The sequence below is a fragment of the Anabrus simplex genome, chromosome 1 (genome assembly GCF_040414725.1).
Source record: "Anabrus simplex isolate iqAnaSimp1 chromosome 1, ASM4041472v1, whole genome shotgun sequence".
Classification (NCBI taxonomy): Eukaryota; Metazoa; Arthropoda; class Insecta; order Orthoptera; family Tettigoniidae; genus Anabrus; species Anabrus simplex.
Window position 1 is genome coordinate 42,012,719 of NC_090265.1, and position 17,047 is coordinate 42,029,765.

Sequence of the window (17,047 nt, forward strand, 5' to 3'; positions counted from 1 at the left end):
AATATGTATAGTACTGTATAGTTGATAAGTTTTAAAGTTTTTTAGATTAAGAATAGGTATATACCTAGTAACTGGATTGGTTAACCTAAAAGTAAATTTTACAGTTCAATAAATAAAATACATGTGTATACCATATTTGGTTTTCAGTGGAATCAAATATCAATATGTAATAGCACAAATAGATTATTAAATGTATATCCACATATCCACAGTTAAACAGAAAAATGATAAAACAACAACAATGATATTGGTTTTACATCTTACTTTCTACTTTTATGGTTTTCAGAGATGATGAGACCTGGAATTTTCTCCTTCAAGAGTCCATCATCATCATCATCATCATCATCATCATCATCATCATCATCATCATCATCATCATCATCATCATCATCATCATCATCATCATCATCATCATCATCATCGACGACAACGACAACAATAATACAGGAAACAGATATATTTCAATTTTTCTACTCGAGCCTGATCAGCACCATCTAAGCAGGCATTGCTCAAAGATTGTTGTAGACTAAATATAGTTCAGTCATTAAAAGAACGCTTTCAGCCCAATTATATGAGAGATTCAATGCGAAATATCTCTTGGTAGATATAATCTCAAGTCAGATGTTAACATGTCAGCAGATGCTTCACTGTACGGTCTGGGAGCTGCTCTGTTTCAGAAAGTTGATTCAAGGTCACTCATCGATAGAGGAAAGATACACTCAGACTGAGAAGGAAGCCCTTGCCATCACTTGGGCTTGTGAGAAATTTGACACATTCTTACGTGGTCGGACCTTCAAAATCGAGACAGACCATAAGCCACTGGTTCCTCTTCTCTCAACAAAAAACCTGGTGGATATCCCTCCACGAATTCAGCAATTCAAGGTGTGACTTACGAGATACAGTTTCGTCATTGAACACAAACCTGGAAATCAACTTCATATAGCAGATTGCTCATATCGTACACCTATCAACGAGAGCTGGTCAAGAACTATGTCAGCTTAGTTACAGAGAACTATGTACTGGCCTCTCAATTTAAAATGAAGGAAATTGCTGAAGCTCAACAAGACGATGAATGTCGGGAAATTAAGTGTTTATTACGAGAAGGTTGGCCAGAGTTTATGAAGGACATACCAATTGAAATACAACAGTGACATCCTTATCGCCATGAGATGAATGTCATTGGAGGTCTTTTATGCTGAGGCTGTCAGATTATCATTCCCCGCCACATGTGTACTGAAGTTCTTAATCGTATCCACGACTGACATCTTAGTATCGTACTATGTCTGGAGCATGCCAAGTCATCAGTTTTTTGGCCAGGTATCATAGCCGAAGTTAATTGCTTTGTTGAGTGTAGTGATGCTTGTATTAAGTACCAACCTCATCCAACTCATCCAATGATTGCATCGGAAACAACTGTTGGTCCTTGGGTCAAAGCTGATATTGATTTTTTCAAAACTGACCGACACAGATACATTGTTGTTGTAGACTATTATTCATGCTATATTCAACTAGCACATGTTAACACTTTGACAACAAGCAAACTCATCACCAAGTGCAAAATGATTTTTGCTAGGTTTGGCATACCAATGGAAGTCTTCTCCGACTCAGGCAAGCAGTTCATCAGCAATGAATGCAAGAAATTCACCAATGAGTATGAGTTTAAAATCAGCACCAGTAGCCCATATTATCATCAAAGCAATGGGGAGGTAGAGAGAGCTGTTAAAACACTCAAGCAGCTCTTGAACAAGAATCCAGCTGATCCATTTCTGGCACTGTTATCATACCAATCAGCTGCCAATACATCATAGTCCTGCTGAACTATTAATGGGAGAGAAACTGAGAACATGGCTGCCTGCTTTGCCAGCTACGGTACAACCACAGCATATTGACCACTATGAGTTCATACCTTGGGACTCATCCCATTGTCAACGTCAAGCAAGTGACTATGATAAATGTCATCATTCCACTGCAAAGAAGTCATATGAACTTGGTATACAAGCTTCACAGACTGCCAGTCAGAAGGAATGGTGGCTAGTAGATTCTCCTCACTCAGTGTGGAGGCAGAAGAAGGAACACTCCATCGAAATGTAACCATGCTCTGTCCTCTGAGAGAAGGTCCACCTGTAGCCAACCAGCCTCAGAAGTGCCAACTTTCAAAGGTCAAAAATTAGGAGAATTTTTTGTGGTATATCCCTACATTTTATAGCATATCATTGATGACATAACTTTGAGGAATATTTAACACATTATACTACTCAATTACATAATTTCTCTTATTTATTTATTTATTTATAAATATTGAAATACTTAATGAGCTTTAGAACATATGATACTTCATTATAACTGCCTTAGGCCTCTTCATAAAGTTCTGAACTAGATTTATGCCCAAAGCACTGGACTTGCTAAACAAGTTTTAAGGTTAATTTATTTCCAGAATTCTTTTTTGGGAAGCTTTGATCTGAACTGAGCTTTTGTCTTTGTAAATAAGCTAAAATATAGTCTCACAGTCAGCATTGCTATGTGGAAATGACAAAATAAAAAGCATTACATTAGAGACTCTGTCATATTTAAGAACACCACCAGCATTAACATCTGCCTTGCCAGTGCCCGCTGAACATCAACTTAAAGAACAAGGAAAAACCTGGGATTTTCAAAAAATACAGGAATATTAAATCTGCTCTCAAAATCAGGAGATCAGCCTCTGCGATCAGGAGAGAGGGAGGAAGAACCAAAAATAGGGAGTCTCCCGCTTAAATGGGGGGAATTGCCATGTCCGCAGCCTGAAAACCAGTGACATCTTTGTTCACTCAACCTGATTTCGACGACACCAGATCCTGTTCGAGATATGGAAGAGCATATCAAAAGCCAGACAAGTTTCAGAAATGTTATTGCACTTATCGGGGAGGTATAGAGTAATTTTTCATTTGGACTGAGGTGTAAATAAAGCAGTGTTAAGATTTAAGGATAAATCCAAGCTATCAAATATAACATACTACAGTTGCAAACTTTGGGCTGGGAAGACTTAGAAGTAAGGAGACAAACCACTAAGAACATTTTGAGCCGTCACTGGAGAGATGGCTTGGAATGACAGTAATAAACAAATATGTTGGAGTGCAGTTTTTGTTTTTAAAAGTAGGAAAGATCATAAAATAGAGATAAAGTTGGAATTCAAGAGGACAAATGGGGACAAATACTTGTTTACAGGAAAAGGAATTGTCGCTTAAGTGCGGCCAGTATCCAGTAATCGGGAGATAGTAGGTTCGAACCCCACTGTCGGCAGCCCTGAAAATGGTTTTCAGTAGTTTCCCATTTTCACACCAGTCAAATGCTGGGGCTGTGCCTTAACTAAGGCCATGGCCACTTCCTTCCCACGCCTAGCCCTTCCCTGTCCCATCGTCGCCAAAAGACCTATCTGTGTCGGTGCGACGTAAAGCAACTAGCAAGGAAAAGGAATTAGGGATTCAAATAATTTATCAAGGGATATGTTTGATAGATTTCAAAGAATCCAATTTCTTTGGAATCATTTAAGAAAAGACTAAGTAAACAACTGGTAGGGAATCTGCCACCTGGGTAACAGTCCTAAATGCAGATAAATGGTGGCTGATGAGGATTTTTTCAAACCAAAACCTTCTTTTTGGTTCAGATTTTACAAATGGTATAATAACATTGGTTTAAGTGGTAATAAAGTCATAACTATTATTGTTTGGAATCTTTTAATGGTTCAATTACTTTAGTGTTTCCATGATAACAGCAGACTCCAGGCTGCAGGTATACTGTTGTTTCACGTCCGTAGGTTAAACCTTAAAAAGCCCTGCACATGACCCCTGGGTAGTGCTAAGGAAGCAACAACATTGGCAAGCTGCTCGACTGAGTGGTATGTTCCAAGCTGTCAGCGGAGAAATGGCGTGGAATGACATTAGTAGACGAAAGTTTGAGTGGCGTCTTTAAAAGTATGAAAAATATGAAGATAAAGTTGGAATACAAGAGGACAAATTGGGGCAAATATTCATTTATAGGAAGGGGAGTTAGAGATTGGAATAACTTACCAAGGGAGATGTTCAATAAATTTCCAATGTCATTGAAATCATTTAAGAAAAGGCTAGGAAAACAACAGATAGGGAATCTGCCACCCTGGCAACTGCTGTAAATGCAGATCAGTATTGATTGATTGATTGATTGATTGGCTGCTGGACCTATCTTCTTAAGATCTCCCAGCAAATATGCAAACTGTACGTAGTAATCCACTCAAAGGCTCTTTTGTTACAGAAGATGAGCTAAGCAAGAGAGGGAATATTTGCGGTTATAGTATTATTGATGCTACCTTTGACAATGTATATGGAATTGCTTCATATGCCCATAACAACTTGGAGCAGGTTGAATTCATCTCATCTAGTGGAATTAATAATATTCATACTGTAACAATAAAACTACAAGATGTAACCATCATAAATATCTACAAACCTCCAGCCATCTCCTGGCCAACCCCAGCTCTTCCAGATGCAAGTCATCCAACTATCTATGCTGGCAACTTCAACAGCCAACATGAAACTTGGAAATATGCAAGAAACAATGATTGCGGCATAGCTTTAGTAAAATGGTCAGAAGACCAAAATGTACATCTTATATTTGATGCCAAAGACAAAGGCACGTTTAGATCTGCTGCTTGGAAGTGAGAGTCCAATCCAGACCTCTGTTTCATCACATGTGACTTTGTAGGCAACCTTCTACCCATGATGAGAGAAGTTATGGGGGAATTCCCAAATAGTGAACACAGACCAATCTTCCTTGAGATGGTTATCTCTGTTCCCTTAATTACATCTTTCCCACGCCCACGCTGGAACTTTAAAAAGGCAAACTGGGCGAAATTCTCTGAAGAGCTGGACAAATGCATCAGATGGATTCCTGCAATCAGCAATAATTATCAGAGATTTGTATGGCTTGTGAAATCTGTAGCCAAAAAGCACATCCCAAGAGGCTACAGGAAAGAATACGTTCCTGGATGGAGTGAACAGAGTGATGCCCTATACATAGATTTTCTTGAAACAAGTGTCCATACGACTGGTGAAGAACTATTATGGAGTATGGATGAAAATTTTAGACAGAAATGGACAGAAAGAGTTAGTAACTTGGATTTCTCTCATTCTAGTAGAGAAGCCTGGAGCCTACCAAGAAAACTTGGAGGAAGCTCAGCAGGAGTTAGAGAAAAGTCAACTATCTCACCAAACAAAATTGCCTCCCATATTGTTTTAACTTCAAGGGTTACTAAAAATAAAAAACATACAAAAACAGTGAAAAAGAACCCAAGGATGCTTAAACGTACCTCTACAACTTCTTCCGAGTAAGCTGAAGCCTTCACGATTGATGAGGTTGATATAGCATTAAAGGACATGAAAGTTGGTAAGGCACCAGATTTTGATGGAATACATCCTGAATTTGTCATAAATATGGGATGGTATGCGAGAAGGTGGTTGACGTGCTTCTTTACCCACATACTTCAGACAGGTATTCTTTCTAAGGAATTTAAGAAGACTAAAATCCTTGCCATATTGAAACCTGGCAAACCAAAAGATATACCACAAAGCTACAGACCAATCACTCTCCTCAGCTGTTGCTGTAAACTCCTTGAAAGACTACTATACAAAAGAATTAGCATTGTAATTAATCAACATATTCCTATTGACCAAGCTGGTTTTAGGCAGAATCGTAGCTGTTGTGATCATCAAGATTGAGATGGTTTGGTCACTTGAAGAGGGTAGCATGAAAATGGTTTGACAAAGATCTGGAGGGAAAGCGACCTAGGGGCAGACCAAGGACACGATAGATCTCTCAAATAGAAGACGATCTGCAAGGAAGAGAAGTGGAATTGAATAAAGTTCAAGAAGAAGTGTACTTGCATAGACATAAGTGAAGAGCACTCTTGCACTGCACCCGGAAAACTGGAGACGGTTAAATGATAATGATGATGATGTTTCCATGAGTTGATTATATGGGCTTATGTAGCATTTGGAAGATGGTTGCCCAGAGACTGAAACTCTTGAATATGTTCTAGGACCGTGGATCATTGCTAAAAAATTTGTGTCATCATTCAGTTAAGATCCCAGGTAAGCACTGCCTTGAGAATGCAAGGCCTTGAAGTGCATGAAGAGGTCATCAGCCTTAGAGCGAACGGCTCAACACATCATGTGGACGTAATTGCCTTCTCCAAAACTTCAAGTTGTGGGTTAATAATTGACCCTACAATCTGTCTTGAAGAGGACATTGAACAAGCAGTGACTGTAGACAATGAAGAGAAGGTTTCTTTTTCTTTTTACAAATTGCTTTATGTCGCACTGACACAGATAGGTCTTATGGCGACAATATGACAGGAAAGGGCTAGGAGTGGGAAGGAAGCAGCCATGGCTTTCATTAAGGTACAGCACCAACATTTGCCTGGTGTGAAAATGGGAAATCATCGAAAACCATCTTCAGGGCTGTCGACAGTGGGATTCGAACCAACTCTTCTGAATACTGGATACTGGCTACACTTAAGCGACTGCAGCTATCGAGCTCGGTATAAAAAGAAGGCAGTACAATATATGATCCAATTATCCCATAGTTCAAGGTGAAGTACAACCTGGAAATTAGATATTTCTTATTTTAAAAGATAGAATATTACCCAAATATCAGAAGTCAGGGGAACTAGACTACTGGTAAAAAGTATTGTTACACCATTCTCATTGCTATGACCTAACAGCCTCCTTATAGCACGTGGTGCTTTTTCAATATCATTAGAGAAGTTGTGCTGCAAATACAGACTACCTACCATCCTTCGATATGGCATTATATTTCCTTAGGAGCCACGTCAGATTTTATTTCACTATCTGAGTGTTCACTCACAAGCCATGTGTCACCTAAATAGAGTTCATTCCTTGAATATTTAAATACTAAACTTAACAATATTATAGGATAAGTTGAGGGTAAGAACACCAGAGGCATGCCGAGATTGGAGAACATCAATCCGACCGACTTATAGCTCTCTCAAAAGCAAGGCTGAAAACAGAGAGACATGGCGAGCTGCTGCCAACCAACCTGCAGGTTGATGACAGAAAAAGAAGAAGTATTTATGTTTTTTTAGGGCTATCTCTGTTAGGAGGCATTTGTGTAATTTCAAAAAATACTCTATAAATGGTTTAGATATTCTCTTAAAGCATCTGTGTCAAAATGATTGAAAGTAACTGCCATTTAACTTTTGTATTAACTGTTATTAGTGTCATTTTCTAACGGTTAAATTGCAAATTCATACAGAAACATAATTTGATTTGTCTTTGCTTCTGAACACCTTCGCTGATAGAAAAAAATAAAATGAATTATAGTCATGAATAATTATTGCTAATTCTTATCATCAATATGCAATGTAAGAAAAATAATTCTTGTATCGCATGTTCAGGTCGCAGCAATGAGAATGGTCTAACAATACATTTTACCAGTAGTCTAGTTTCTCTGACTTCTGATATTTGGACAATATTCTATCTTTAATATAAGAAATGTCAATCTGTTTGCCCTACATTGTGATTATACAGAGGTAAGTGGCCAATTCTAGTGGAGATGGTAAAGGCATATGCAATTCACCTGGGAGGACATGGGGTTCAATTTCCCATCAGAAAGTTGAAAAATTTAGAAATGAGATTTCCACTTCTGAAGGGTACCTGGCCTTGAGGTTCACTTAGTCTACACCTAAAATAGGTTAGTGGGACAAAGCTGCCCACTCTGTTTCACTTAGTGCCAAAGTTACCGATAGTGAAAGACTTTACCTTCCACTTGTATGTATGGATATGGCTTTACTTTGTTTTGCTAGATATGGGGTGAGGTTCTATTGTTTTCCATGTGGTTCACACCCAGGAAAGGATTAGTTTAGCATGAATAATAACAAGAAAGACCATGTTGGTTTTCTGAAAAGATAAAAATGGAATCATGCAACTAGTCCCATGCTGCTCACTACAATCTCTCAATCTCATACTTTAGGTAGACCAATAGCAGGTAGCTGGGCTGATTAGTAAATTTTGTCACAAATCTTACTCAATGTAAACAATATTTATTAACTTGTATAGCAATTCATTATCCAACTGACTCTTCTTGTCCAGCACATGTTAATTTCATCATTGATGATACCTACTCACTAGAAGACACTGTAGGACATTACATCTAATGACCTACCAGTGTGGCGCACGCTCACGGACTCATGGGAACAGTTGGGTTTGAATTGAACCGTTGGCTGTTTTCAAATGATTTTTTTCGTGATTAACCATTTCAGTTCAGAAAATCCATGACCATGTGGCACTCGAGAATCTGCAGGCCATCTGGATGGGCAGCATTCCTCTTGGCAATTCAAGGCTCTAATGGGTTGTTGCAACATAGGTTTATTTTAATTGTAAAATATATCTCTTGCTCAGTTTTACATACAATATATTTCAGAATTGTTTCCCATTAAAGAATATGATACCAAATAATGAAGAATTATGAAGATGAGGATCTCAAGCGATGGTGTACTGATGAATTGCATTATGCATATCTATAGAAGTTGAAGCATTCATATTTTAGTTGCAAGAGCATCTGCCTTTTTTAATTCTTCCTTGGAAATGCTTCGAGAGAATCTATCTTTAAAAAAATGTTATTGTTTACTGATTATAGAGAGAAATGCATAATAATCTGATTTTATTGGTATGACACTTTGTTAAAGGAATTGTATGAAATTTTCAGGGGCAGCAGTGATATGATGAATACTATTTCCATATTCTTATGTAACTCAGTAAAAATTTTCAAAGAGGAAGCTAAAACTATAAACACTACCTAGGAACAACACTGCTCCTTAACTTCTGTTTTCTCTGCCTTCTATTTTTTTTACAATTAGCTTTACGTCGCACCGACACAGATAGGTCTTATGGAAATGGTGGGATAGGAAAGGTCAGTGGGAATGAAACGGCCGTGGCCTTAATTAAGGTACAGCCCCAGCATTTGCCTGGTGTGAAAATGGGAAACCACGGAAAACCATCTTCAGGGCTGCCGACAGTGGGGTTTGAACCCACTATCGCCTGAATGCAAGCTCACAGCTATGTGCCCCTAACGGCACGGCCAACTCACTCAGTTTTTCTCTGCTCTGAGGAGATCTAGCTGTGAATAAAAACAACTTCATTCATATTAAAGAATAAACCACATGGTTTGAGGCAAATAAAACAACTTTCCTTTCCAATGTCCAGCAATAAACTTAATTAGCATCATTGCTATGAGTTGCATCCTCTATTTATACAGATATCCTTTATCTTTCAGAAAAATATATATAAATTACATAGTCAATAAATAGGTTATCTGACAAGATATTATTACAGTATACCTTTAGACATTTTAATTTTAAGTTAGTTTAGAGTATGCTAAATCTACTTATGTTATGGCTATAGAGAACACTTTATTAGCTATAGTATCTTATAATACTACCTGTTTCTCTCTATGAAACCCATAATTGCCTCAGTTAAATTATCATATCATGCCATACTTGATTTTCAAATAGTTTACACACAGAAACAAACTTGTATTAACAATCATTGGTAATGGTTGACTATGTAATAGTATGTACAATGCAGCAGACTTGAATCAGTGCCAGCCAGCACTATGCTCGGTGGGATCTTGAAGCCTAGAAGAAGAGAAGACAAAAATTTGTCATTGGACTAGTTTGAGAGATTCTCTATACAATGTAGACATGGTAGTATCACATACAACTGTAACATCTCACTGTGTACAGTGAAACCTCGATTCTCCGTTTTTCGAGGGACCATGAAAATAAAACGTACAATAGGCTACGGGAAAACGGAAAATCCGGGAATGAATGAAAACCATCAACAATTTGGCTAAACATCACAAAAATGAAATATGTATCATTATAATCTTACAAAACTCCTAAACCAAACCAAACTACAGCCCCAGTGGAACTTTGCCTGCCAAGCGACCGCTGCTCAGCCCGAAGGACTCCAGATTACGAGATGCGCATGGTCAGTGCGACGAATCCTCTCGGCCGATATTCCTGGCTCTGTAGATCGGGGTCGCCATCTCACCATTAGATAGCTCCACAATTAAAGGTAATCACGTAGGCTGAGTGGACCTGGAATCAGACTTATATCCAGGTAAAATTGTCTGACCTGGTCGCAATCGAACTCGGGCCTCTGGGTGAGAGGCGGGCATGTTAGACCACGAAACCGCATTAATTACCGGTACGCGAGTTCAAAATCTCGATACTTTATATTCAGTTTTACAGGGGAATCTTCGTCAGTTTCCCGTGAAAACTTCTTTCAGTTCAGCGACTTTGATTAGGCTAGCCAAACTCTTCGAAAAATCTAATAACGCCAAGCCAAACGACAATCGACCACAAGTAGTTTTTAATTCTCTCATCTAATAAAATAAAGCACATTAGATACGAAAGCACCCAAAATGAATGCGAAATCCGTTCATTTCTTAATCTTTCATTGTAATTTGGTCTCCGGTATACTGTTCGTAGTCAGTTTCTGGAAATCTCGTACCGCGCAAATTAGGCCTACGTCGACTTTTAAAGGTTATGTTGAATTCGAAAACATGGTTTCGAATGTAAGTATCGATTCTTAAAAGTTCTCGAATGCATTATATTCAATTCTGCGCGTCACAAATCCAATCAAATTGGAAAGATAAAAGAAATATCAAAACTTCAGAAACTACGGTTATTCGTGACCTTGAGGTCATCTGCAAAGCGCGCTCGCTGCACATGTCAGTACGAGTTTGAAATTATACCAACCATTTAAAATGTAACGTGCGCAAATAAAACGACTGCGGTTTTTTCTTTTTGGTATTTTAACACGAAAACGAAAAATTCCCAGTCTTACATTAGGACCTAAACAGTAATAGGCAATTCCAAGACCTCCCATGGCTTTCTTTTTTTTAAATGTAAGGTGCAACATCTGTTTTGGTCTCGCCAAACATAATCATGTACGATAATATCAAAAATACTGAATTTGTGTTAAGAAGCAGTTTCGATTCCTGCCTGAAAGCCCAGTTACTCTGCAGTGCCCTGAGCAAAGTGCCAAAAACCTCTTCGGCAGTACGATCGAAAAAAGTAAAAATATAAACATCTAACCCTGGACATAATATGGACGTTTTATAAGTGCGAACATTTGACGAAACTCGTTCCGTCTTCAAGCACAGCTGTCGAAATGCGCCGTGTCTCCTTGCAATTGTTGTCGCCACGCTCTGCTTTATGATTTTCCGAGATTCTCTAAACAATACCACCCGAATGCGATGCTAAGATGGTCCCTTATGCAAGGTAACCGCCGATCGCTTTTCCAGTACCGGTACAGTACTTGCTTTAATTATCGCAGTGACGGGGCGTTAACGCCAAGATCCATAAATATGCCATAGCCGTCCTTTTGTGAGATACAGTGTATTAAAAGACGATTGATCGACGATTTAGCGTTGATGGGACTGGAATTTTTGGACGGTTGATCCGGGAAATCGTTTCTTCGAGGAACGGATAATGCGGGACTTTTACAACGTGATTTAATTACGATGCTCGCGGGACCACGTAATTTGAACGCCTATTCCGGGAAAACGTATTTTCCGGGAACGGATAATCGAGGTTCCACTGTATAAATAAAAGTGTCAACAAACATTGAGAACTTGGAATTTGTGCATCCATTATGAAATCTCTCTGATGGAATACCTGCACTTTTAGCCTCCTATTCATAAGTTTCTATGTTGACTCATTCTGACAGACAAACACGTCTATGGTGCTGACTTATTGTGCCTGCACATATATACCCTCGGATGTATAGCTGGAGATCACGCAGAGCATGTTCAGTGGGGTGTCCAGAGACTTTTGGCTACATAGCATATAGAATGGTACAGAAAACAAGGAGGGGTAGAGTGAGAAATAGACATATGAAAGGAACTAAATGTACAAAAACTAAATGACAAACTGGAACAGAACAAATTGATGATGATGATGATGCTTGTTGTTTAAAGGGGCCTAACATCGAAGGTCATCGGCCCACAGAACAGATAGAGGTGGTTTGGACATGTCAAACAGATGAAAGAAGAAAGACTGCCAAGACAAGTACTGGAAAGACAGATGACAGGCAAGAGAGGATGAGAAAGACCAAGATTATGATGGATTGACTCTGTGAAGAACAGCATAGGACAAGAGAACCTGGACTAGAACATGATGTTGGATGAGGAATGGTGGAGAAACAGGACGAAGTGGGGAGGAACCGCATTTGCCCCCACCTGGTATCAGCTGGAAAAGGGGAAATGATGATGATGATGATGAGTATGTTGTATATATTGTAGACAGAACATTAAACAAAGTGAGCAAAATATATGGAAACAGATGGAGAGAGCTTGGACTTACCATATAAGACTGCATGGATAGAATACACATGTGTACTAGCCTTCTTGTCTGAGCATTAAAGTGTGTGTAAATTAACCTCCTTGAAGATCTACAATATGTTTTTTCTATAGAACCACAAGTTATAGCCTATAAATCCCAATAATTTTTTCCAATAATCTGGAACCTCTACCTACAGTTTTTGATAGGGCCCGATTAGGCCTACTGAGTTTGCACTGTAATCCTGTTTTAAGTATTGGGAAGTAACAAATATAATAGGAGATTGTCCTTTTGTGTTTGCTTTATATTTCTCCCACCATTTACTCCAGTCTGTCATTATGTTTGTGTTCCTTTTGATGTTTCTATCTTTCTTTACTTGATTTAATTTGCACTTGTTTATTATTTATGTTGACCTCTTGGGTTCCTTTAATCTTTCTGTGTTTGTCCTATGTTCCCAGTCTGTATACTTTATGTCTCTGCCTTCTTTCTATGTTTAATTGGCTTTCTTTATTCTTATGCTAGACTTCCCACATCAAAAATAAAGATCTGTTAAGATGGCCCCCCTCAATGAGTATTGAACCTCGCCCTCCTGATGAACCTGAGAAGTAGAAACAAGCATTTTGGGGACAGAGAAGAAATAGATGTAGAAGAACTGGGATCAATGAGGAGAGAACCAATCTGTTTGAAGAAATGGCAGTGTATGAAGATGAGGAGACTGTTCTGATGCTTTTAAAAATTTATAACACCTGCAATGACCTTACTAAAATCTAGTAAATCACAAAAAATCAGCGGTATTGTCCCAGCTGCCATCCTGCAGCAACATTTGGTGTGGTTAGTACTTGGACGGATGACCGCTCAGGTCTAACGCATACCGCCACCACACTTAATAATCTGTGTCAGTCATGCTGTCTGTATTTGTGTATCCATGCAAGGTCCATAAGTTGTTCCTTAATATCACTAACTTTCTAAAACTTCAACTAAACTACACTTTCACTCCAATTTCATTTTTCCTCTCAAACAACTACTTTACATCTTTCTTTACTAATTACTGCTTAATATCAATCACTAGTTTCGCACAACCAAAATAGACTGGATGAGGAGTGAATATTTCACACCGGTGCCAGTAATGAACTAAGACCCCTAAATTTATTAGGCCTAAATTTATTATGGACTTACCCTTTTATGGATTCTTTCTATTCCCACACTGACCTACATTATTATGTGTTCCTTTCGGTGTCCCCATCTTTTTATACATGATATAATCATATCTTATGTAAATATAACTTAATACAAATTATACAAAATTTACCTTGGGGCACCTGGTTTATGTCATGTGACAACAACAGCCTTGTAAACACAAGGTCCTCCTGCTCCCTCGAGGAGGGCAGGCCAGAGATAGGTGCGGATTTGGTCACTCTCGGGGTTCGACGTGTGAAACCGCACATGGACATCCTTCCGGATCACCCTCTGTTCGTATTCAAGCACGTAAGGTGGAGACTGTAATAGATGAGACATTTTTAACAATACTGTAAAAATATTAGAAGGTAGTGTATATATTTTTAGTTGTTACTTAGTATTATTTTATTTATATATTATCTATTACATTTTGTTAAAGTTGATCATAATGTGTTCATCCAAAGTAAGGTGTGTTAGTCAACAATATTCAGCTTTCCTTTTTGAAACTAAGTAGTCTAAAACTAAATTTTCTAATTAGTAGACCGGCAGCCAAGGAGGTATATAAATAATAAATTTCCAAATTCTTTACAACTGTTTAAGAAAAGACTAGGTAAACAACATATTGGGAATCTGCTGCCTGGGTGACTACTCTAAATGCAGATCAGTGGTGATTGATTGATTTATGCAGAACAAAGAAAATATTTGGAGATGAAAACTTAAAGCATACATTCTTCTTCAACATGAAAATTACAACCAGTGCTAGTGGTTTAACATCGCACCAACTCAGACAGGTTTAAAAAAAAAAAGTGTGTTACTATTTGCTCTATGTCGCACTGACACGGACAGGTTTTATCGTGACAATGGAATAGGAAAGGGCTAGGAGTTGAAAGGAAGCAACCATGGCCTTAATTAACGTACAGCCCCAGCCAGCATTTTCGTGGTGTGAAAATGGGACTCACAGAAAAACATCTTCAGGGCTGCCGACAGTGGGGTTTGAACCCACTATCTCCCAAATGCAAGCTGATAACCATTTGCTTAGTCAGACAGGTTTCTTGGTAATAATGGGACTGGGAAGGTAGTGACAATGACCTTAATTAAGGTTCAACACCAGCATCTGCCTGGTATGAAATTGGTGAAACCATGGCAAATTATTTTCAGGGCTACCAGCAGTTGAGTTTGAACCCACTATCTCTTGAATTCAAGCTCATAGTTATACGGCCTGAACTGTGTAGCCAACTCACTAATTACATATCTTTATTCACTGACGAATTAGTGATACCTCGCTAGTTGCGTTTAGCACCCCCTTTCACTATGATGATGATGGAAATGCGGTGTAACAGGGACTCCACCAGATACTGGAAGTGTGAGAAATCATAATGTTCCATGACTGCTGCGCAGCCTCCTGTAATACACAGAGATTGTTCAGAGCAGGGTCAATGGCACACGTCTCTCCCTCAACAGCATCCTAAATGTGCTCAATAGGATTGTGGTTGGATGTCCTTATGGACCAAGGCAAGTATGGAGTGTCCATGGAGTGTTCATCAAACCAATCAACCATAATTTGGGAGCGAATGGACAGTGCATTGTCTTACTGCACCTACAGGTTTCATGCAACGTGCTGGAGGTGAGCAAATGGGTAGATATAATCTGTTAGTAGGTTCCTCTATCATTCATTAGTGAGGGACGTTGTCAGATATAGATGTACCAGGGGTCCCATTTCATCCCACATGAACAGTCCCCATATGATGAAATAACCACCTCCATCCTGAACTGTACTCTGCTGACAAGAGAATCCATTGCCTCGAGTGCTTGGTGATGCACTTCTACCCTGCCGATCACAGCACCATTTTGGCAAAATGGCAGCTATCTCTAATTCAATTGTTCATCAGTGTATATTTCATATACAACCTGTGACAATAAAGTTTGGTGAATAGTCCTGTACTATCAACATAGATGAACAATGCACGCCAGTGACCTTACTGTCCTTCGAAATAGTCCCCTCCCATAACTATGCACTGCTTAGATCGGCAATACATGTCCTGGATACTTTGCAGGAAGGCTTCCTTTGGGATGGTGTTCAAAAGCCTCGTCATGTTCCGTTGGATGTCAGGAATATTGTCAAATCTCTTTCCTTTCAAAGCAAGTTTGAGTCGTGGGAACAGGAAGAAGTCTGGAGGACTGAGATCTGATGAGGGGATCCCGGAGAACGCCATCCCATTCTTTGCCGTTTCATTTTAGGGTTGTACCTGAGACACCACATTTTGTCCTCAGTGACAATACAGTTCAAGAAATTTGGTGTCGCATCCGCCGTCTTGACAAAATCCTGTGAAGCCTCTAAACGGGCCTGCTTCTGATTGTCAGTCAAGTGATGCGGCACAAGACGAGAACACATTTTCCTCTTCCCTAACTTTTGGGTAACGATTTGTCACACAGGTTCATGGTTAATCTGCATTTCATCCACTATCATGCGCACAGTTAAACACCAATCGTTCGTGATTAATGTCCTCAACTTCTCAATGTTTTTGTCACTGACATTCGCCGGTCTTCCGCTACGGGGGTTGTCAGAAACACTTTCCCGGCCTCCTCGAAAACGGATGAACAACTCATACACACACTTCAAGGACAGTGCTTGATCTTCATAAACACGTACCAGCATCGCATACGTTTCTTTTGTTGTCTTGCCAAGCTTAAAACAAAACTGTACATTGATCTTTTGGCCGTTCATGTTCCTGTTCGCAGTTCAGAACCAACGCACTAAACACACACTGTGTCAAACAGGTCTTACACGGCACACATATGATGCTCAACTGAACAATGTTGGGAGCAGGTGGTCAAAACCTGCTGCTACACAGGTGCAGCATTGTGTGTTGCCAGTGTTGCCGGATCAACCGTTCTTACTTTATTCACAGCACTTTATTGTCACAGGTTGTATATTGTATCAGGAACACCGCTACGAGAGAAGTTCGAAGTATGTTTGTTGAACTTCGCGCGAGATGGAAGGTAGGCAGCCCGCCGAACGCAGTGACGTACCCAGCGAGTGACGTGGCCGCCGTAAGCCAGCTATCCGCTACCATATATGGTAATGATCCAGCTCGTCCTCAAAAGTACATTTTTGAGCTAATTTATCGCTATTTTGACACTGCCATCTTAAAGGCCCTTACAATAGACATCATCTCTTCAGATTTCAAGAAAATCCACCGAGTATTATAGAAGTTATAAGGGTAGACAGTACCCGAGTTCTAGACATTTCCATGCGAACGTGTATAAAAGGAAGACAACCCGACCTACGAATTCAGTGTGTGTCTGTCACTCCGCCGTCTCTGTGACACGGGTGACAAGAGAAGTCTTGTGTGTGTGTCGAACTTCTAGTCGACAGTCTGCGAAATCCAAGTTCGGTATTTTTTCTAAGTGTTGTATCAAGACTTTGTCATATTCTTGAAGTGCCTGAATGGGACTTTGTTTTCTGCGGACATCGTATTGGAACTTTGTCATATT

At 39.3% G+C, this 17,047-nt stretch overlaps 1 protein-coding gene across 1 annotated transcript in view; it reads right to left on the minus strand.

Annotated features, from left to right (window-relative positions):
- Positions 1-9,479: 9,479 nt before the first annotated feature.
- Positions 9,480-17,047, minus strand: part of LOC136860734 (uncharacterized) — a 333,859-nt gene continuing 326,291 nt past the window's right edge. The window contains exons 8-9 of the mRNA XM_067138775.2: positions 13,686-13,873; positions 9,480-9,664 (exon numbers count right to left, since the gene is read on the minus strand). Of these exons, the coding sequence (XP_066994876.1) occupies positions 13,706-13,873 (168 nt within the window). The 3' untranslated portion in view covers positions 9,480-9,664; positions 13,686-13,705. The remainder of the gene's footprint in view (positions 9,665-13,685; positions 13,874-17,047) is intronic.